This window comes from Embiotoca jacksoni, unplaced genomic scaffold (assembly GCF_022577435.1).
Source record: "Embiotoca jacksoni isolate LCO1_2020_lvr unplaced genomic scaffold, fEmbJac1.0.p SCAF_3, whole genome shotgun sequence".
Lineage (NCBI taxonomy): Eukaryota > Metazoa > Chordata > Actinopteri > Embiotocidae > Embiotoca > Embiotoca jacksoni.
This window is the reverse complement of record NW_027185381.1, coordinates 3,658,772-3,680,595: the sequence shown is the minus strand read 5'-3', so window position 1 is coordinate 3,680,595 and position 21,824 is coordinate 3,658,772. Positions and strand designations below refer to the sequence as shown.

At 46.7% G+C, this 21,824-nt stretch overlaps 1 protein-coding gene across 2 annotated transcripts in view; it reads right to left on the bottom strand.

Annotated features, from left to right (window-relative positions):
- Positions 1-21,824, bottom strand: part of LOC138205766 (A-kinase anchor protein 13-like) — a 67,982-nt gene that overhangs the window by 32,707 nt on the left and 13,451 nt on the right. For both annotated transcript variants that reach the window (XM_069161982.1, XM_069161983.1), the window contains exons 2-11: positions 20,084-20,127; positions 17,119-17,287; positions 15,867-15,964; positions 14,639-14,716; positions 13,776-13,908; positions 12,412-12,604; positions 9,966-10,191; positions 8,090-8,780; positions 3,817-6,582; positions 2,361-2,431 (exon numbers count right to left, since the gene is read on the bottom strand). In XM_069161982.1, coding sequence (XP_069018083.1) covers positions 2,361-2,431; positions 3,817-6,582; positions 8,090-8,780; positions 9,966-10,191; positions 12,412-12,604; positions 13,776-13,908; positions 14,639-14,716; positions 15,867-15,964; positions 17,119-17,287; positions 20,084-20,116 — 4,458 coding nt within the window. In that variant the 5' untranslated portion in view covers positions 20,117-20,127. The remainder of the gene's footprint in view (positions 1-2,360; positions 2,432-3,816; positions 6,583-8,089; positions 8,781-9,965; positions 10,192-12,411; positions 12,605-13,775; positions 13,909-14,638; positions 14,717-15,866; positions 15,965-17,118; positions 17,288-20,083; positions 20,128-21,824) is intronic.

Below are 21,824 nucleotides of genomic sequence, written 5' to 3'. Positions count from 1 at the left end.
CTCCATCCCTGCTTTCCACTCTCTTCCCTTCTCCTTCAGGGCCTCCATTCCTCCCTCTCTCCGAGTCTCTCAGGACTCCTCCCTTCACATCTGCCCTTCACTTTGAAACTGACTCCTTCTCATCCATTCACTCTGCTGCCGCTGCCCCACATCACAGGGATCACGGAGCTCCACGACATGAGAGCCAGAGGAAACTCTTATTTGCTGGAGCAGCAGAGGAAGCGTGGAATTTCTTTCTAATGATGTTATAACAGCGGCGTGATTATTATATATGCTCCATTTATAATAGACTGTTACACCCACATGTATGATCAAAGGTATCCTCTCAGCCGCTGGCACACCTACTGTGTGAGGCGGGTTTTGGACCAAAGGGTCGTGAGTTTGAATCTGTGGAGTGGCAGGGAGAAAAGTGGGCAGAGTGAACAATCAGCGCCTCCCAGTGTTCAGGCAAATGACACGTTATAGATGGTATTCATGATGTCAGAGGAGTCAGTGTGTGTGATGTCAGAGGAGTCCGTGTGTGTGTGTGTGTGTGTGTGTGTGTGTGTGATGTCAGAGGAGTCCGTGTGTGTGTGTGTGTGTGTGTGTGTGTGTGTGTGTGTGTGTGTGTGTGTGATGTCAGAGGAGTCCGTGTGTGTGTGTGTGTGTGTGTGTGTGTGTGTGTGTGTGTGTGTGTGTGTGTGTGTGATGTCAGAGGAGTCAGTGTGTGTGTTTTCTTGGTTTTCATCCTCTCTCTGGTTTCCTATTTTCACATTCTGGTCAGAATATTTTTGTATTTTGCGCTTTGGCACTACAGTTCCCATAATGCTTTGGGTGTGCCTTGGAAAATGAAGCTGCCTCACTGTGCACTCAGTCAGGGAAAGACAACAAATTTTTGCCTTGTGGCCCCTGAGCAGGCTAATCTGGGCCCGACAAAATCCCTCTCAGCAAGCACAGTACACTGTGTTTGTTTGCGTCTGTCTGTGTCTGTCTGTGTCTGTCAGTATGTGTGTGTGTGTGTGTGTGTGTGTGTGTGTGTGTGTGTGTGTGTGTGTGTGTGTGTGTGTGTGTGTGTGTGTGTGTGTGTGGTTTGGGTGGAGCTCAGCCATGTGAATACTTGTCAGTAAACCTGAGTCACTCGCACACACTGCTCCGAGGATGTAGACGCTGCTGATGGCTTCAGACGATGAAAAGCCTTTCTTCATATGTTAAAGTGTAAACGGCCGTTACTCACTGACTGGAACTTATAGCTAATAAGTGCAAACAATTGGCAGCACACAAACACAGCAGTCACCATGGTAGCAGCCAAACATTATCCAGCTGTGACGCTGTGGAGAGCAGACATCTGGAAACACTTATACCTGCTCAGACCACAGGGTGGCAGCAAAGCTGAACCCTGCTGAGGTCCCACACACACACACACACACACACACACACACACACACACACACACACACACACACACTACCTGCCACTAATACATGACATAACACACTGATAATGACACACTGTATCTACAATCAGAACCTGCCACCCCCCATCAGGCTCGATGTGGTCTTAGCATCAGAGCAGCTAACCTGCTAATATAGCCAGGAACAGGAATCAACTCCAGAGAGGAAATATTGGAGCCAGATAGCTCCAATCTTTTACAGATAACATGAACTCTTAATGATCCATGAAAAATAAAAATCAAAGTTCCACTGTGAGCCTTCTAATCACTGACAGATACAGAAAAAAAAATGAACCACTAACCCCAACATCTGGATCAGAATACAGAGGCTTAACTGGGCCGTCAAACATTCGATTGTTTGACTGTCTGTCTTGAATTCAGTAGGAAGAGGAATTTCAGAATAAAGTAGTCTCTGCCACCTATTTGTACCGCCCTCCTCCTTCCTCCCCTCATTACGTCATACAGCCCAGGTCCCGGTCCAGGTCCCGGTCCAGGTCCAGGCCTCAACGTTCCCATACCTCTTACTGTGACCTGCAGCTCCAGGAGACCAACGACTGCGTCATTAGGAGACATTAGAGAAGGATTTATGTGTCTGACCCTGGCTCTGACCCGGTCTGATGTAACCCCAGGAGTAATGTTCATGCGGTCTGTAGGGGGAGTGTGTAGGCCGCATCACGGGACCTGCGAGTTGGCATTTAGCTCTGCTCCTATCTGGAGCCTCGGCGGTGGAAGTGGACTCTTATCTGTGGGCCACTTTCCACTGCTTGTATTTGAACGGCAGCCTCTGGCACGGTTATTTTAAGAGGGAGGCAGTTACATCAGTCGGCTCCCGACAGGAAGTGCCAGACAGAACGTCCAACAGGGCCCTCACACAATCACATCTGGCCAGCGGCTTCACATAGTGTCTGGTCAGGTGGAAACATAAGCTCACCTGCAGAGTGTGTGTGCTGTCCGAGTCTCTCGTTTCTTTTTCTTCTTCTGCTGGGAACGGCTCTGCTTCTTCTGCAAAGAACAGTTAGAGAACATCATTACAGTCAGCTGGAGCTAACAGGGCAGGTGGTGAATCGATACACGTCAGCAAAAACAATGTTTGGTGGGAAGAAACAGGCCAATAAGTGGAACAACTGTTCTGTAACCGAGGTGGAGGATCTGAAAGTCAGGAAGAGTCACATGTGATGGTTAGGGAAGTTTCCTCCTCACTGGGTTTCTCACAAGCAATGTGGTGGTTACAGTCTTATTACTCCTGAGAGACAAATAGACAAATGAACAAAAATAAGATCCAAGTCGTGATTATGTGGAATTACTCTTTAATCCGTATAACTAAAGAGGGATCCCGCACATCCTCAGCTCTTAAAAAACAGGACAGCGTGTAGAACAGGAATCGTTTTCGGTTCTGAGGATGACTCCCGGTCTGGACTGAAACCATGGTAACGGTGGGATGAAGAGTTGTGTAACTCGTGCTTAAATTAAAGCACGTCATAAACAGCATCATTTTTAACAGTGAACAACACAGACCCAAACCATAGGAGCTAACACACACACACACACATACACCACACACAGACAGACAGACAGACAGACAGACAGACAGACAGACACACACACACACACACACACACACACACACACACACCACAACCATATCTCAGCCCACTTCCAGTTTCACTGTCAACTGTTAAGTTTTGATGACATCATCAGGTTGCCTGGATACAGTGCCCAATACAAATAGTGGATCTGGATCAACAATTCTCTCTCTCTCTCTCTCTCTCTCTCTCACACACACACACACACACACACTCACACACAGACACACACCCAGTTTTAATGACATTAGTCTGCGGTGTCTCTGAACTTGCCTCGACTCACTGTTAACAATGGAGGGTGAAATAAAAAGGTCACTAAATGTCAGACTAAATAAATCTCACACCATCCTGTATCAGGTTGTGTCTCTGGTTGTGCCTCTGAATTTGTGTCTCGTGGCGTAAATGAGACATGAGGACGAAGAGCGGAAAGTTTGAAGACAGGGCAAGGAGAGGACAAGGAGAGGACGAAGAGAGGACAAGGACAGGACGAGGAGAGGCAGCAGCAATTACAAAAAGAAAGCAGGTTTGTAATATCTAAAAGATTTTGAAGTCGTGCTTAATGTTTAATAATCCCCAGCGTAAGATGAGATAAAGTGGTGGATTGTTGCCATGACAGTGACCTGCTGTAGTTTTACTGGTGGGTCATCGTCTTCCATTTATCTGTTTCATATTTTCTCATAATTAGTCAGCTCAACCCAAAGAAGAGGTGGAAGGAAGAGAAATAAAAGATCAGAGTGAGAGAAGAGGGTTGCATGTGATGTGTGCGGAGACGGAAAGACAGTGGATTTTAAAAGAGGTTTTTACCAGTCTGGGATGTGTCCTCCGTCCCTGCTTCTCTTTTCATCTTTTTCCTCTCCGTCTCCTCCCGTCCATCAGCTGTCCTCTGTCCTTCAATCACACCGTCCACATCATCCACAGCGACACACTCCGAACCCTCTCTGGGATTTGTTACAAGCTTTACGTTGGCTGACGACTGGTCTGACGGGACTTCACCTGTCTCCACGTTCACAGGGGCAGTGAGCTTCTCTGGAACGGGGTCAGCCGCGTCGTCCGAGTCATCGTGGGTAACAGGAAGTGCCGAACCGAGAGACGTCGGCGGAGCTGGAATGTCCTCTTCCCGTGGTGTCCTCAGCTGCTGCGGAGGGCCGTCCTGCTCTCTGGCCGGACGGTCCGACGTGAGATCTCTTTCGCGGCTCTCGCTGTCCTCCGGTGCCGTCCCTCCGGTCTGAGCGCCGATCCCATCACACACCTCACTCTTTTGAAAATGTGAACCCGATCGCTGTCCGTCTCCCTCTCTCTGACACACGGCCCGGTCTCTGGGCTCCCTCCGGTGTCCCGGCATGGCATCGTCCTGAGAGGCAGAACCGGGGAAGAATTCGTCTGAGGCCTCTGGATCCCGTCCCGGAACGACGACGGGACGGGGACGGTGGCTCTCTTCTCGCGGCAGGATGTCAGTGTGCGTGCGACCACCGCGGTCATCCCGAGCTGGAGTCGCTTCGTTTTCCTCCAGCGCGGGTTTCCGACAAACGTTCAGTGAACATGCGCCAAATGTGTTTTGAGCGGTTTCCGTTTGAACTTCCTTGTTGTCTCGTCGTGGTGAACCGGGAGCCGCTGCCTCCGTCCGTACCGACTCCTCCGACATCTCAACGCGAGCTCGTTCCCTGGAGCTGCTCTGATTGGTGGGTTCAGTTTGTGAGAGAGGTGAAGGTTGGGTTTCTGTTTCATTTGCCACACCGGTGTCCTTTGCCACCTCTGTGCCAGCACACTCTTCTTCCCCTGACTGCCTGCCTGCTCCCTGTTGGCTCAGCTCCAGGCTAGCCACGGCTGATGCTATCGCTACCGCTACAACTGCTACCGCCGTAGCAACCAAGTCTTTGTTGCAGCTCTGCTCTTTTTTTCCATCTGAGGAAGGAAAGTCCTCATCCTCCTCCGGTTTCCCTCTCTCCACGGAGCATAACTCATCGCCATGCGCCATCCTACTGTCGTTTTCGTCGCTCTTCCTCTCCCAGCTTCTTTTCTTACCCACTTCCTCTTCACCCACCCACAGCTCAAGTCGCTTTTCCTCCCGCCGCTGCCGATCTCTCGGCGTCTCAGAGGGCGGACAATGCTCTAAATATTCTCCCGCGGTTGTCTCAGCACTTCCTTCCCGTATTTGAAGCTCTGAAACATCTGCTCCGTCTTCAAACGGCAAACCGAAAGCTTCTGTGGGATCCACAGACATGACGTCCACAGACTGTTGGGAATTCTGTTCGGGAAAGTCCACGCGAAACAAATCCTCCGTGAGATCTGTCGAGTCTGAATGTTGGACAGGAAGTTTCTTTAGACAATCGGATTTCACCAGATCTGTCGGGTCCACGGATGCTACAGTTTTACCAGCGAGAGCGACCGGACCGTCGGGCCCCTTTGATTCCAGGTCGAAAGGTTTGAGTACATCCGCTGCCGTCGGTTGGACGGTTGAACTTTCCTCACCGTCTACCTTTCTGATGTCCATTTCTGAAACCTCGACGGTAGAATCCGGGTTAAAGTCATCAAGTCCGTGAGAGTCGATGGTGTCATCCTCCGTTAGGTCCTTTGTTTCTGGTATCTGTGAATCTTCCGTCACATCTGCTCTCATGTGGTCCATCGGACCGAGCTCCGGAGTAGAAAACACACAATCTGAGTTGGTTCTGTCGGCGTTAGGTCCGTGAGCGTCCTCGGTGCGGACCTCCGCCGGGCAGGGGAGGTGCATGTCGGCTTCCTCTCTTTTATCCCCGGCTGCCGACTCTGTCCTCGACTGAGCGCTGAGGTTTGTCACTGGCTCTCTCTGTATCTCCGTCTGGCTCGGAGATTCTAGACTGGAACCGGAGCTAAGTTTGGCCTCTGCACCTCCTCTCTTCCCCCTCTTCCTCCTCTTCTTCTTACTGACCGTCGCTCCTTTCTCGTCGCTCCCTGGCTTTTGCTCTCCGGCCTCTCCGACGGAGCTCGTTCTGCTGGAAGTCGTCTCTCGGTTGCTGACTCCTTGTCCGCCTCCCTCCACTCCTCCCTTCTTCCAATCTGACCTAACTTCCTCCTCTTGCTGTGATCTGTGTACTTCCCGTCTTTGTGCGTCTGACCCATGTGACAGTGCTGGCGGTGCTCCAGCAGCATGTGGCTGACTAAGAGCTGCAGCCGCTTGTGGAGAACTCGGACCCTGTTGGAACAGCTGTGAAGAAGTGAGACCTGCAGCTCTCTGCTCACTCGTTCCCTGCTGCAGCTGTTCCTGTTTTCCCTCCTCCGCTGTGTCGCCGTCGTACCAAAACGACTGGCAGTTTCCTTCCTTTTTGTTGGAGTCTTCGTTGGAGCTCTGGTCCAAGTTTTCATCTTGATACCAGATTGTTTTTGCCACACTTTCTGCTCCAGGAGCTGATGATCCCATCCGGCCTCCATCCCGCCGTAGCAGCGCTCTCCTGTGTTTTCTGTCTGCGTCTGGGGACTTGGAGCTCGTCCTCCTGGCAGGCGGAGGACTCTTGTCCGTAGATTTAGGCTGGCTCGGCTCGTCTGGGTCTGACTGGCTTTCCTGGGGATTCTGGGATTGGTCCTGACCCATGATTTCTGAAAGGGAGAAAGGGTTCGATTAAGGACTGCGAAATAAGAACTGAGGTCTATTACAGATTGACAGAACTTGTCAGAACTGTGGTCATTGTTTCTATCTCTGACTCATCATGAATCTGATCTGGAGACTTGCGCAGAGTTTGCCGGGGGAAGTGAGACAGGTGGAAGCTGAACCAGGTGGAGTGCTGTAACGCTGTGATGGATCCTCAGGAAATAATTTCAATGTTGCCGTTCTTCTTCTTTCTGTCGGATTGTCTGACTGCTACTGTGGGTTTTTCATTCAGGGCCACATCAATCCTAATTTATCTATATTTTTTTTTATAATAACCATAGGTCAAACACTAGCTCGCCAGCTATCATCCGCTTTCCAGTTCCCTCAACTCCCGAGTGTTTTTCTGTCTTTCAGCTCCCTGTTTTGATTTTACAGCCGATAATTAAACTACTTTGGTTTTAACATCAGTTCACTACAAGTACCAGGATAATGCACTCAAAACGGTCCAAAAGGACATGTGAAACATTGGACACTTTCCACCCTAAACGGTCGCCATCTTGGCTGCGTAGAGGAAGGCATCTAATTAAGGCGTCTGAGGAAGCTGCAGCTGTTCCTGAACACAAAAGTGTTTCTTTTTCACTGCTGCTGCCGGACAGAAGAATCAGTGTGTTTTTTGAGTGTGTTAAACAGAGGGCTAAAAAACATGTTGATTTCTGGGTAAAATAATTGAAGCTGCAGATATTTTGGAGGATGATGTGTTCATATGTTGAGGTTATTTCCAGTCAGTGGAGAACAGCAGTGCGTGATTTGAAACAACTAAACATCTGTTAAAAACTCCCACACTACACAAGTAAGAGTCCCGACATGGAAGAGCTCGATTTGTTGGTGTTCTGAGGGAAGTTTGTCATTTAGAATGCAGCATTAGAGACGAGCTGGAGAACACAGAGGAGCATTTAGCAGCTAACAGACACTGAATTCATCCAACATCATTTCACAGGAGAGAACCTGTTGCTCGGGAACTGCTGCATGTTGAAATAAACAACTGTTTACTGCAGGGCCTCACAACAACAACAACAAAAACAACAACAATATTAATAAAGGATGTGTCTGTGCGCATGTTTACTGCAGCGCCTCAATGAAAGCAGCTTCCAAGTGATCCTCCACATTTTAGTGCATCTGTTTGATTATTTTTCTTTACTGTCAGGAAAGTCGTGACTTTTCAAGATGAAATAATAACATATGAATTCAGAGTCACTACTGACCCAACATAAAGTTCATCGACAATAAATGGAGGCAGAAAACAGCAGCTCGGTGTTCCCGCCTTCTTCTCTGCATCATGAGATGCTTTTAAATCCGGGTATGTTCAACAGCAGGTACCATGTGCTTCGATCTCTGGTCTGTAGCATAAAATAACTACAAAGAAATGTGTCCTGCACACTGCCACGTCTTTCTCTACGTCCATGTTGGGTCCCACCCTGAATCTGCCGCCTCCCCTCTAAACCCTCTGAGACGTACCTGTGTTCTCTGCAGCTGAGTCCTCCTGCTCGGTTTGTGGATCCCTTCCTGTCTTCGGCACTCGTTCACACATCAACAGCTCAACTTCCCACTTCTCTTCTTCCTGTTTTTCTACAACGGGGGTCGTCAGCACAGTAACGGCCTCCCTGTCAGTATGTTTCCCATTACCACCTGATCCCGATGCTGGCTTTATGGGTAACGGAGTCCTGTGTGTTTCGGGACTACACTCATTCTCTGCGTCTCCTCTTTCACCAATCACAGATGTCGTCGCTCCGTCTTCAGACGAAACACTTCCTGTTGTCTTGCGGTCATGTGCAGTTCCCCTGCCGGCCTCTGGGGTGCTGCTGGTATTTCCGTGAGTTTCTTTCGTGGGTCTTGTGGTTTTGGTAATCCTCCTTTTGTTTTTCTTGCTCCAGACAGAAGGAGAGTTGGCAGCTGGTGCAGCCCTCTGTTCTCTTACGACTTCCTGGCTCTGACAAAGTCGCCCACCAGCAGAGGATGTGTGAGTGACAGCAGCCGAGTCCTCCCCCTGCCAGGGCCAACTTCCCTGTTCCTCTGTTGTTGTGCTGCAGTTGTCTGTGGTTACCACAGCGAGGCCTGCATCCTGCCCTAAGCGATACTGCGGCCCGCAGGCGGCGCTGAGCAGCTGCTGATCGATGGAGACGTGTGCCGGTACAAAATCAGACGTTTCCTGAAAGAGGGAAGAGAAATGTGAATGAAGAGCTGATGGAAAAATGTCACCGTGCATAAACTACCCCACATACTTATAATGTGTTGTGCTCATGCTGGTGTGAAAGCTGTCAAATAACCACAATAATCACATGAAAAGGTCCAACCAAACTCTGGTGGGACAGGAAATCAGCGTGGCACAAAAATAAGAGCAGAAAGTCACCAAATATAAGAGGAGAGCATCAGGAGCCTGATGCTGCGTTCCAGATGTTGTACTTGTGTTCCAGATGTTGTACTTGTGTTCCAGATGTTGTACTTGTGTACTTACTTGATTTGAAACGACTCTACTCTGTCAAAATTCAAGCACTACACAAGAAAGAGTCCACACATGTAAGAGCACTACTTATTAGTGTACTGAGGGAAGTTTGTCATTTAAAACACAGCATGAGTCTGTGTCACAGGAAGAGGTCAACAGTGACTCTTCTTCATCACTCTACGAGACAATTCACCCTCTCAAATATCAGTCAGCAAACCAAATTGGCCCGAGAACACTGCATGAACGTGGAAGCAGCGTTGTACGGACCATGTCCTAATTATTTACAGTCTGGTTGTGACACCTGTTGTCAGAAATGCAAACTGCAGTTTAACACCTGCAGACAGAAGAACAATAAAGAAAGATTTTAAACTCATAACTCACAGTGTTCCCAATCCAAATCTGACTTGTGTGGCATTTTACTTTATGAACATCAATCATCAGGATTCTCTTCCTATTTTTTTCCTGCACATTTTGAGGTCATTACAGCTCTGCGTGCATCAACATGTGAACGCCGGGTGTTTCCCAATGAACGTGAAAAAGAGCTCAAACAGGGGTGTGTTAGCCGAGTCGCTCATTAAAAAGGGAGTGAATCCCGGTGAGGAGTCACCGCGTCTGCAATATTACAGGAATATTGCATCAAGTAGAAATCCGGCATATTAAAAGTGTCTGTGTTTACTTACAAGCTTTATAATCCAAACTGTGTACACACACACACACACAACTATGCTCATTAAGATGAACACGATGATCAGGACGCCTTCCAGTTCACCGCCACAGGACTGATTCAGATAAGGGACAGGAACCAATGAGGTGACAGCGTGGAGACACACCTTTTGCAGCAGGAAGATGAAGAGGTGTCTCATGTCTCCCACTCAGAGACCGTCTGCTCACCTTTGTCTCTCGGTGACGGCGCATGCGTCTCCTCAGCGCGTCCACCTCTTCCTGCAAACAGCAGCCTCCTTTGCTGCCGCTGTCTGTCCCCCCGTCCCTCTGCAGGAGGACGGGACTCGTCAGGCTGTAGGTACCCAGACTGGCATGGTGGCGAAAATCTCCACCTCCTGGGTTGAAGCCAAACTTCTGCTCCGCCTCCGCCTGGACACCGGAGGACGTCTCGTACCTGCAGTGAGACAAAATGTCTCTGAGCAATACAGCAAATCAGAAAAATAGGACGCTCCAACACCTCCGTGAGTCACCTGTCCTCTCTGAGTCACCTGGCTGCAAGTTTCACTTCAAACTAAACAATGAGGAAGTAAGTGCTAACTGAAACTGTGTGAGAGGAAACATTAATGGAAAAAATAAAATGTTTAGAAAAATCAACACAACTACACACCACCTCACACCTGTGACACACACAGCTTTGTTTGGTGGAGGACATGGCATCACTCGTCCAGACTTCAGAACCACGCCCCTCTCAAATAAAGCCACGCCCCCAGATGGGAGGGGCTGAAACAGTGTTCTCAGAGGGCCCGATTCATGTTCACCAGCACAGATCTCAGAGCTCCTCTCACGTACTCACCTCACCCACCCACCCACCCACACACACACACACACACACACACACACACACACACACACACCTGGTATGTGTCTTCATGCACAGACTGCTGACATCATCACACACACCGCTGCTTTCTTAGGTATGTCTGTCATTAGTAGCTGCCAACACACACAAAGAGGCCACACACAGACACACATAAAGCAGTTTCTCTTCATTGTGATGACATTAGTGTTGTGAGTTTTTGTCTGTTGATTAAAACACAGAAAAGATATTTGTCACCGATGGGCGGTTGCCTCGTCTCCATAACAACAGGCCAAAATATCACCAGTTCTTGGACGGCTTTCTTTAGCTGCTAAATACTTCACTGTGTTCACCAGCTGATGACTGAATCTGAAGAACACTGAATGAACTCTGAGTTGAAAGACAGTAAAACAGTCTGCAGAGCTGAGGATGTTCTGTGGGCTGCAAGGTCCGAACAGCATCACAGGTATTCACAGAATCCGTCTGTAATAAACAAGTAAGTCGTGATTATTATCAAGACAACTCAGGAGAGTTTGACAAACCCTGATTGGCCACAACATCGAGGAGCATTGTTCCGAGAGACAAAGATGTGATCCCTCCCACTCCCAGACTGACTGTGAGACACACAGCAGGGAGCACCGAGTGTGAAGCGTTAGTGGTCAAGTAGAGCAAAAAAAATACAATAATATTCTGAGAAATCTCTGCAATAATAACAGACAGAGAAAACACAACCCTCCTCCTCCCCCTCAGCTTCCTGTCTCTCTGAAGTTGTGTCTCTGAATAAAAAGCAGCTGTGACTCTCCTGACTGTCAGCTCCTCTCATGTTCATCTGTCCTCATCCGTGTCCTCCACCCATCTTTTGACATTCCTGTCCCCACCGAGGGGAACAGTAGAAGGGGGCGGCGCTAACGCAATGATAATCCCTTCTGTCTCCACTGCTACAACACACACATTAGTACACAGTGGACATGATGATGCACGGTTTGAACAGCGGCATGTTTGCAACACTGGATTTCTGATCAAAGACTTACTGTGCTAGTGCTTCTATACATTAGACTCTTTGGTGGAGAGCATCCGCAGCACGAGCAGGCAGGATACCTCCACAGTCCACTGCAGACTGTGTGCAGTCAGTTAAGAGTTTTGTTTTCAAAGTACAAAACTGTGTCGTATATTTCCAGCCAGATGATAAACAGGCAGTTTTGTAGGACAGTTTGAAGCCTCATCAGCTTCTTAAGTTCTTATAATGCTAATAACCACACAGCGGTGGAGTGAGGAGGACGTCCCTCTGACGGCACCGAGTTCGGAGGAAGTCCCTTTGACTGGAGCGAGCTCGGAGGAGGAGGTACTTCATGGGAACAACGATCCAAAGCAGACACTTCTGCATACGCAGTGTTGGACCTACGTGCAGGTGTGTCCCCTCGTTTGGGACGTCGACTGGAGGACACGTCGGTGACTGCCGTCCCAGACGGACCTTCTGCCACGGCATCCAGAAAGGGAAGCCTTTTGCACCGCATGCTTGGCATTCAAGTGGTTAAGTCGTAAAAACACTGTTGCTAGGCAACGGCAACGCAGACAACATCTAGAAGCCAAAGAGGCCAACAATTTAGCAAGCTAATGGGAACATAATGCAGGAAAAAAAATAAGAAATTGGTACATGAACCCGACCTGGTAGCGGCTGTTGGCTGGCGATGGAAACCATCATGTGTCTCCAAATGATGCCGTACAGCCAGCTTTAAGATGACTAATAATATTCTGGTGGTCAAACAAGTAGCTTTGTCTTAAAGAAACTGTTTGATCTAAAGAAACTGTGACACTCACTGTGTGAGGAGCTCCACCAGCTGCTGGTGTCCCCTGGTCTTCGCTGCACACGCCGGGGTCTGACCCCGAGTGTTGGTCCGCCTCAGGGCCTCCTTCGCCCCCGGCTGCTGCAGGAGGAGCGACGCCACCGTCTTCAGACCGTGACTGGCTGCCAAGTGCAGCAGGCCTGAGAGCTGCTGGCACTCGGACACACCTGGAAGGACGAAACGGAGAGGAGAGAGGTGAGGTGAGACTCAGCTGATAACAGTGTGAAGAGAGTTAGACACATATGGTGGTACAAATCAGACAGATTATGATTGAAACATGGCTGCCAGCTTGTCACGGGGCCAGAAAACATGAAATGAAATTGAAATATGATCGGTTGTCTCATGCACTTGTTACAACAGGTCACGCATGGTTTGCTAATGATGAATTACTTGGAAAACTTTAAGGACGTGTGTGGAAATCTGCTGATGATTTAGGGTCAGATTTATAAAGAAATATTAACAGTTCTAAAGGGTTCACTTTTGAGCACGACTTTATGCAGTTTTAAATTTGGTCTTCCTTACCATCACTTCTAGTTTCCATTTCAGCTAAAGAAATCCTCTTTCTGGTTTTTTCACACATCACCACTGATTCTAAACTTTCAGCCTCATCCACCATTCACATGAGATGCAGCCAGTCAGCTGCCTGTTAGCGTCAGACCATGATGTTAACAGCGGAGGGAAACATCCAGCTGCTGACTGATGAATTCATGTTACCTCCACGATACTGAGACTCAAACAGAGGCCGTGAATCATTCAGCAGCAGGAGAAGTCAAATCCACGCATGCACTCACTGATCTGGGACCAGCAGCACTTCACTTCACTTCTAACAGCTGCTCATCTGTGCAGGTGTGATCGTATTTGAGGTTGAACGTGAGGCAAAATGTTAAAGCACTTTGAGACCACTAAGGAGGCTTTAAGCATTGTGGAAGTACAGACTAGTCTGTGGCCAACCTTCTCCGGAGCGTTCACCTCATTCACAGACGGTCAGCTATGTGAAGGTTTGAACTTTTGTTTCACATACACTTCCATCACTTTTCATGCGAACAGCAGACTGCGACACTCTGAGCTGAGTTCTTCTTGCAGAGGCTGTCTGTTATCTCCATATTTAAACCACATCACCTGGAAATCCTGTCTTGGAGCTAAACTTCACTGTGTCATCATTCTGTGGATATCAGAGTGTCATGTGATCCTGTTGTTTATGTGAGCGGACACGGTTTTCTCCTGTTATATATAAAAATGCACTTCTGAAATGTAGAAGCACAAAAAAAAGCTCTGTGGACTCTGGTTTCTAAAAAAAAACATCGTCTCGCTCGGTTGATGGCACAGCAGCGAACTCACCGGGGTGGCTGTCCCGCAGAGAGGACCCGTCCGCTGAGGGTGGTGCTGGTGCGGTCCAGTGCGGTGGCAGGCGGAGGTGTTTCAGGGCGAGGGCCAGCCGCTCATCCAGCCTCTCACATTCTTTCAGCGGAATCTAACACAAACACAGAGAGGTCGTCTCGTCACTACTGGACTGCTGTGATGCACTTTTTACTGGCCGCCCAAAGAAAACAACAGAGTGACTTCAGCTCATCCCAAAACCCGGCAGCTCGGCTATGAACCGGAACCAAGACGAGAACACATCAGTCCAGTTCCAGCTGCTCTGCACTGTTTACCTGAAACACAGGATTGATATAAGGTCCTCCTCCTCACATACAAAGCTCTTAATGGGCTTGGACCGAGTTACATCTCTAACTCTCTGGTGAACTATGAGCCTTCAAGAACACTGAGATCATCTGCTGCTGGTTTATTGAAGGTTCCCAGCAAACAGCTGTAAGAAAATTGGGGATTCAGCTTTTGTCAACTACGCTCCAAAGCTGTGGAACAAACTACCTGTTTGTTAGATATCAGGGAAGCTTAAAACATCATTGTCTGTAATTGTCTTGCTGTAACCCCCTTTAAGTTGCATTTCTTGTATGAAAGGTGCTATACAAATAAAGGTAATGTTATTATTATTATTATTACTTGTCTCTGTGTCTCTTCAGGAAAACAGTAGTTAAGTTATGCGACACCTCGTTCATAGAAACTCTAATCCAGTATTCTTAACATCAAACCACTGAATGAAGCAGAATGAACTGGACCTCCTGTACAACTTGCATAAAAACATTTTGAATTCAATGAAAAACAACGCAACATTAAGAGCCTTTACGACACCTGCCACTCACCTGCTCATCGTCCAGTAGTAATGCTTCCTGTGGGGTGGTGCTGTCGAGCAGGAAGTGGGCCATGTCCAGAGCCAGGTCCTACAGCGGACACACACGGTGACACTGCAGTCATCATTGTGAAAAGCTCAGAAGGTCTTTGTGATAACGGTGAGGAGCTCATCATTATGACCTGCATGCGTTCTGACAGCTGAGCCGTGACCTACAGTGTTGTTGTTCATGAATCAGTTCTTGCTGTCACGTTACTTACAGACGTGGAAGGATCTGTTGGTACCTTCCATGAAAAACAAATCTGAAATCTGACAAAAGTAATCAGCCTCCATCATTGTTTATTCATATTTTAAAAAAAAATTGACTTTGATTTTTGATTCACCCAAATATTTTAAATAATAAAACAAATGCAAATAACAATATTGACGGGACCCTGAACTTAATATTTAGTTTTACAACCTTCACTCACTAGAAACAGCAGGTCAGCAAGTAGTTTGGTCCACTCTTTGAGAACAAACTGCTCCAGCTGTCTGAGGTTTGAAGCCTGTCTCCTCCAGACGACATGTTTCAGCTCTTTCCACATATGTTTAAAAGGATTCAGATCAGGACTCATAGAAAGCCACTTCAGAGCAGTCCGATCCATTCTGGCTGCTTTAAGCTGTGTGTTTTGGCCGATGACCTGTGACTGAGGCGGCGCTTTGTGACACTGGGCATCAAGTTTCGCTGCAGAATGCCGTGATATTCTTGAGATTTCATTGAGCTGCACAGATTCAAAGAATCTTGTGTCAGACGCAGCAAAGCAGCTCTAAAACAGAACCGAACCTCCTCCATGTTTCACAGCAGGTACCGTGTTCTTTTCTTGGAGAATTTCATCTTTTCTTGTGACCACTTCTCTCCATTTAAACAGGCTCAATGACTGACTACAAGACTAAACACACATGTGGTACTAATTAAAGCAAACAGTTTAAAATATCACTGGCAGACCAACGGCTGCAGGTCCACATCAGACTACCAATTTTAATTTCATCACTTTACAGAAGGAACGAAGCATTTTCAACAAATTCATCCACGGCTGTGTATGTCTGGTGAGCACACACACACACACACACACACACACACACACACACACACACACACACACACACACACACACACACACACACACACACACTGTAAACAGTCCCAACATGACACAGCAGCAGTTTAATAGTTTAATGCAGTGGTAGGACGACGCTGTTACCTGGACAAAGCAGAAGGTCTCCTGTGAGTGCGTGTCCACTGGTCCACCGGGCCGAGCCAAACATAACGTCACCAAGACCTGCTCACACACATTGTGGGCTACATACACACACACACACACACACACACACACACACACACACACACACACACACACACACACACACACACACACATTCATAGAACAATTAAATAAAACTATATAAAATTATATGACCTATAAATAAATAAATACGCAAGGAAACATCTAAGAAAATAAATAATTAAATTATAAATTATTACAAATAATAACTTGTAAGCTAATTACAAGTTACAATAACAAGTAAGCATAATTAAAATAACAACTAATTTTTTAATACAACCTTCTGCTTCATTTAATCATAAAAAAATGAAGCTGTCTCTTTATTGAATTGGATGAACAATTTACACACTGTAGTTTAAGGTTGGAATTTAATTAATGGTTGGAAAGTAAATTATTCACACTCAAAACTCAAGGTGCAGTCTATTTATTAACACCACAACATCAGTCTATTTATGAACACCACAACATCAGTCTATTTATTAACACCACAACATCAGTCTATTTATTAACACCACAACATCAGTGACGTTTGGAGCACATTGCTCTTCATCAGTGTTGTTAATAAATGAATCGCATCGGGAGCTTTAAGTGTGAATAATTTACTTCTGCTCACTCCTCAACATCGTTCCAGCACCTGATTTCACTGTATTGGATGAGTCTTCTTTGTTTACCATGATATTTCATTCATGCCCATGTTTGATGTTTATAAGATGCAGGTTTTGGTCTTTTAACATTGAACCTCTTCCTTCACTGGGCAGCGGTTCTCATAATGCCAGGGAAGAGTTATTTATAATATTAGTTACCTCTTCACCATTTCATGTATTCTCACCGGATCATGGAGTAAATACTTGCAGCAGCTTTATTCTATGAGCAGACTGCAGCAGCACCGCTGTGTAAGTTTCATGTTAACAGACAAACTTTCATCCAGCTGTAAAGTTCTGACTGAAATTATTATTATTTATTTTTTTAAACCACTGAGAAATAAAATATCGGTTCAAGAACATCAAGTTGTTTCAGTTATACAACCACAAAGGAGGACCAGTCGGGTGTGTGTGTGTGTGTGTGTGTGTGTGTGTGTGTGTGTGTGTGTGTGTGTGTGTGTGTGTGTGTGTGTGTGTGTGTGTGTGTGTGTGTGTGTGTGTGTGTGTGTGTGTGTGTGTGTGTGTTGTACCTGGACACACGGCCTGCAGTGTGACGTGGCTGACTCGCAGTGTGCTGCTCACATGTCTTTGGGTGGATCCTGAGAAAACAAGATAAAACTCCATGTCCTCCTCCTCTTCTTCTTCCTCAGCACAGCGCACATCGTCATCATCGAGCTGAACAGTCAGCACGCACTCTCCCTGAGAGGAGACGCAGATACACGCATGAGCATCCAGACATCCTGAACCTGAATCCTGACGGCCTCAGGGGTTCGGGACAGGAAGGGTCGTCGTTCAGGAGGCAAAGTAAGAACTTCATGAAGTCAGAAACAAAAATGTATTTAAAAGAATTTGTAGAAAGATGAAAAACCAGGAGGAAGGAAAACTCACCTCAGTCATTCAGTGACTTAAAATGAATTCACATTTCAGTTTGACAAACTGAACAACATTTTTACAAACGTAATGTTGAGACAGTAAGACAAAGAGCCTGCTGCAGCTCTGCCACCGCGGCATGAACGCTTCTGAGGCCTGACGACACGGTTCACAGCCAAGCGGCTACCAAAAGGGACGTCACCCGTTGGTTTGTGAACGTTATGAAGCCTCGAGTTCAGAATTTGTCCGTCACCATCTTGCTAGTTCGGAGTGGTTTGGAGCAGGAAGTGACCATATTTGGACAAGCTGGGGGAGGAGCGAGTGGTGGATCTGACTGATCTGATTGGAAACCCGCCAATACTACGTCCCGCCCTCCGATAGCCGTAACCTGACTGCAACACAGCCCTGTCAATCAAACAGACACGCCCCCAAAAACACAACTGTTTGAAGCTTATTTTATTAATAAATAACGCAATTATTTTCAGATGGACTGCCAGAAAAGAAGGATTGACTTTAGCTAACAAGACCGAGATAACCATTTGAGAAATTTTATTGACTTAGAATTTTATGAGAGAAGTTGAATGGGAGTTTATGGAGCCGGAGGCTATTTTGAGCCAATCTCTAGTGGCACTCGCTGGTATTGCAGCTAAAAGCTCTTCGGCATCGGCCTCATTTTTCAAAGTGACGTCCACTTTTATATACAGTCTATGGTCACAGCCCTCAGAGCTGGAACTGTTCCCACCCGGACCTGGAGGACCTGCTCCTGTGCATGAAACTGACTTCAGTTCAGTGGACCGGATGAGCCGTCCTCATATCTCATAGAACAGAGTCAGTGGAAACAGAAAGTTGAGCTCTACCTGCTGAGTCAGCACAGAACCACATGTGAGGATATCAAGGCGAAACACTAAAACAGCTGAGAGGACAGACAACAACACACCGGATCAAACCGACGGGTGCAATCATCACACAGCACATACTATCAGTGGTCCAAACCGTCCGATCACTCACACTCTCATTAGAAGTTAGAATGTGTCGCCTGGAATAGAGTTAGCCTTCAGTCTGCCCTCATTCACACTTCGGTTCATTGGAGGACTCGGTGATTAACACGGAGCTGTTTGCCCTGCACATGTGCACAGTTTAACGCTTCCACAACACAGGAACCGTCCAACTGTACGCCGAGGTGTCTGATATTTCAACACGTCGATGGTGTGAGCCGCGTGTCACCTCTGATACGGGTGTGTCTACGTGAGTGGCAGCTGTCACCCTTGCACAACTCCACACAGACCATGTGTTTGATCTGAACAAAACAATATGAAAGAGGTGCACGGAGCCCACAGAGAGCGGCGGTGTCTGTACATGTCCCTGGTGGGTCTGTCCTGCCCCCTCGGAGACACACACTCCTCTTACTGAACATACAGTTAAAAGCCTGTTAATGGCCACACCCACACAAACACAGGCTAACAATAGCACACTGGAATGTCTGAGATCACACACACACACACACACACACACACACACACACACACACACACACACACACACACACACACACACACACAGGTCGGAGAGGATGAGCACACGGATTCCAGAGAGACACCATGTTCGAGGTGTGTTTCCTGAAACATGACGGATGAGTGCAGGCCTTTGGAGCAGAGCTCCAACCAGCCCGTACAACTGAAAAGACACCCCACTGAAACAGAAAAGGTTTTACCAAGCAGCAGCCAACCAGTCGTTGGTGTGTGAACTGTCGCTCTGAAGCCTCCATTTCAGTATTTCAGCCGTCGCCATCTTTCTATTTTGGAGGCAGAAGTGACCATATTTGGACGAGCTGGGGAGGAGCCAGCGGTAGGTCTGACTCAATGTGACTGGAGGGACCTGATGATACTACGCCCCGCCCACCTATAAACTAAAACCTGCCTGCACCACAGACCTGTCAATCAAACAGACGCGCCCCCCCAAACATACCGCTTTTTGAGGCCTAATATTTGATTAATGAGGGATTATTTTCAGATGGACCGCCAGAAAACGAATAAGAAGGAGTGACTTTCAAAAAATGTATTGACTTTGTGTTTCATGAAAGAAGGTAAATGAAAGTCTACGGAGCCAGAGGTTTTTGGAGCCAGCACTCGCTAGTGGCACTCGCTGGTACTGCAGCTTATGGCACATTTTTCAGACCCCAAAGCTTCATTCACTTTTATAAACAGTCTGTGGTTTTTCCTTTGAACTAAAAAGAAAACTAAAATAGCGTATTTAACAGTGCACTTTGGAATCAATGCGGAATTATTATTTTGTTTGATTATTACTAGTTTAATATTCAGTTATTGTTTGTTTATTATACACTTATTATTAGATTATTATTCAGTTATTAGAATAAAAGTGATTGTGGTCGTGTTGTAGCAACATGTTGTTAGCATTGACTGCTAACAAAAAGCAGCTGACTCCCTCATTGGCAGCAGATAATATCTATAAATTACAGTCCAAAGAGATGCTGTGTGCACGTGAAGCATCAGAAAGGTTGGTTGTCTCCTCAGAGAGCAGAAGAGGACAGTTATACATTCATTCACACTGCGACAAACAGCGTCCCGGAGCTCATTGTGATTCTGTGGGAGGACAACAGATACTTACATAGAGTGGAGCCTGTTGGGGGTTCAGCTTCATGGTGCTGGTCTCTAGAAGAGAAAGACACAGGAAAGAGATGTGAGCGTTCATTATACAGGACAGAATATGTCAATCATAATTCCAGACAGTGAACTCAGTGGTGCTGCCTGCAATAGAATGAATGGAAATACTTAATAGACCTCCATAACATTACGATGAATTAAACGACCTACTCTCCGACAGTCATTCATCAACTGACGACAATGCAGAAATAACAAAACAAAAAAAACCTGACAGCCTTCTTTCCACTGAACAACTGAACATTGTTCTGCAGCTGAGTACATCAGCTGTCACACATGTTGTCAGAGACAGAGCAGCCAAACCCTTTAACGTGTGTGTGTGTGTGTGTGTGTGTGTGTGTGTGTGTGTGTGTGTGTGTGTGTGTGTGAGAGAGAGAGAGAGAGAGAGAGAGAGTGGGAGGCAGACTGTAAAGGGCTTTGAGATGAAAAAGTAGAAGTGCAGACCATTTAATATTCCTCTTTGGCTCTCAGAGTGACCTCGGTCCCAGCCCTTATCTAAAAAAACCAAAACAACAATGTTCCACTCACTCACAGGGAGAACCACTGCAGTTTCCTCAGATGAATTATTTGTTTTCCATGCTCTCCTCCACCCTGACGAATGCTTTAAAGCACTCGGCTCCTTAACTTCTCAATTTTACCGGAAAACAAAACAAAACAGCAAAAAGCTGAATCTAAATAACCACGTTACAAAATGGAAAATCACATGGCGGCCTGGAAGCATGAAACTCTCTCCACGACTTCTTAAAATCAACTCAAATATTTTATCAAGTGGACCCATAAAACAACAACGACGGTAGCCGGTGGCTGGAATTAAAATCACTTCATCATCACCGGCAACTTGTAGCTTCACCCAACATCCATATTTCAACCTGCACAGCACCTGACTTCTTATCGTCATGGAAACAAAAGGGAGGAGCTCATCTCCATCACCAACTCCAACATAACCAGATCGCATCATTCCATACTCTCAGAGCAGTTCTTTTTACTTTCAACCATTAATATCCATTAATAAGTTTGCAATAAACAAACGACAACACACGACAACTTTGTGAGTTTGGGAAGAAAAAAACGTTCTACTATCTTCCTTACGAGGGTAGATCGATAAGTTCTGAGATTCCTGCTCATGTGCGCGCACAAGTGTGGGACTCAGCCATCATTAACACACCTGTACTTTTCCTCCAATGACAGTTCAGGGACTGAGGATGGAGATCATCTCAATCTGGAGCAAAGGATTCTTACGCGCGACTATCCGTGGTGTTACTGTACAGGTGCTCAGACCGACAAAAATGAGACCCGATTTCACCAAATGGGTGACATTTAATAGACCTATAACAAGTAAAAACAACATTATATTGCATATTATATGAAATTCAATTCCAATTATATTGTCATTGAGAAGGCGGCGTGATATTTTCTAGTAATGAGTTGGGTGCGATGTCATGCTGATTTGAGTACGTTCCAAATGTTCAGCCGACCAATCAGATCTCTGGGTCGGAACTACTTGTTGTATAATCATGCATATCATACATGCTATGATGCAGTGAGCTGAAAAGCCTGACGGATTCTTAATCTCAGCTTTAAGACAGTGAGGGCAGGTTGAGGCATCACGTCACATCCTCGAAGTCAGCGGTGTGTAGAACCGGCACCCTGTTCAAAGCAAAGTCTTAATTACATGTCATGTCACCAAG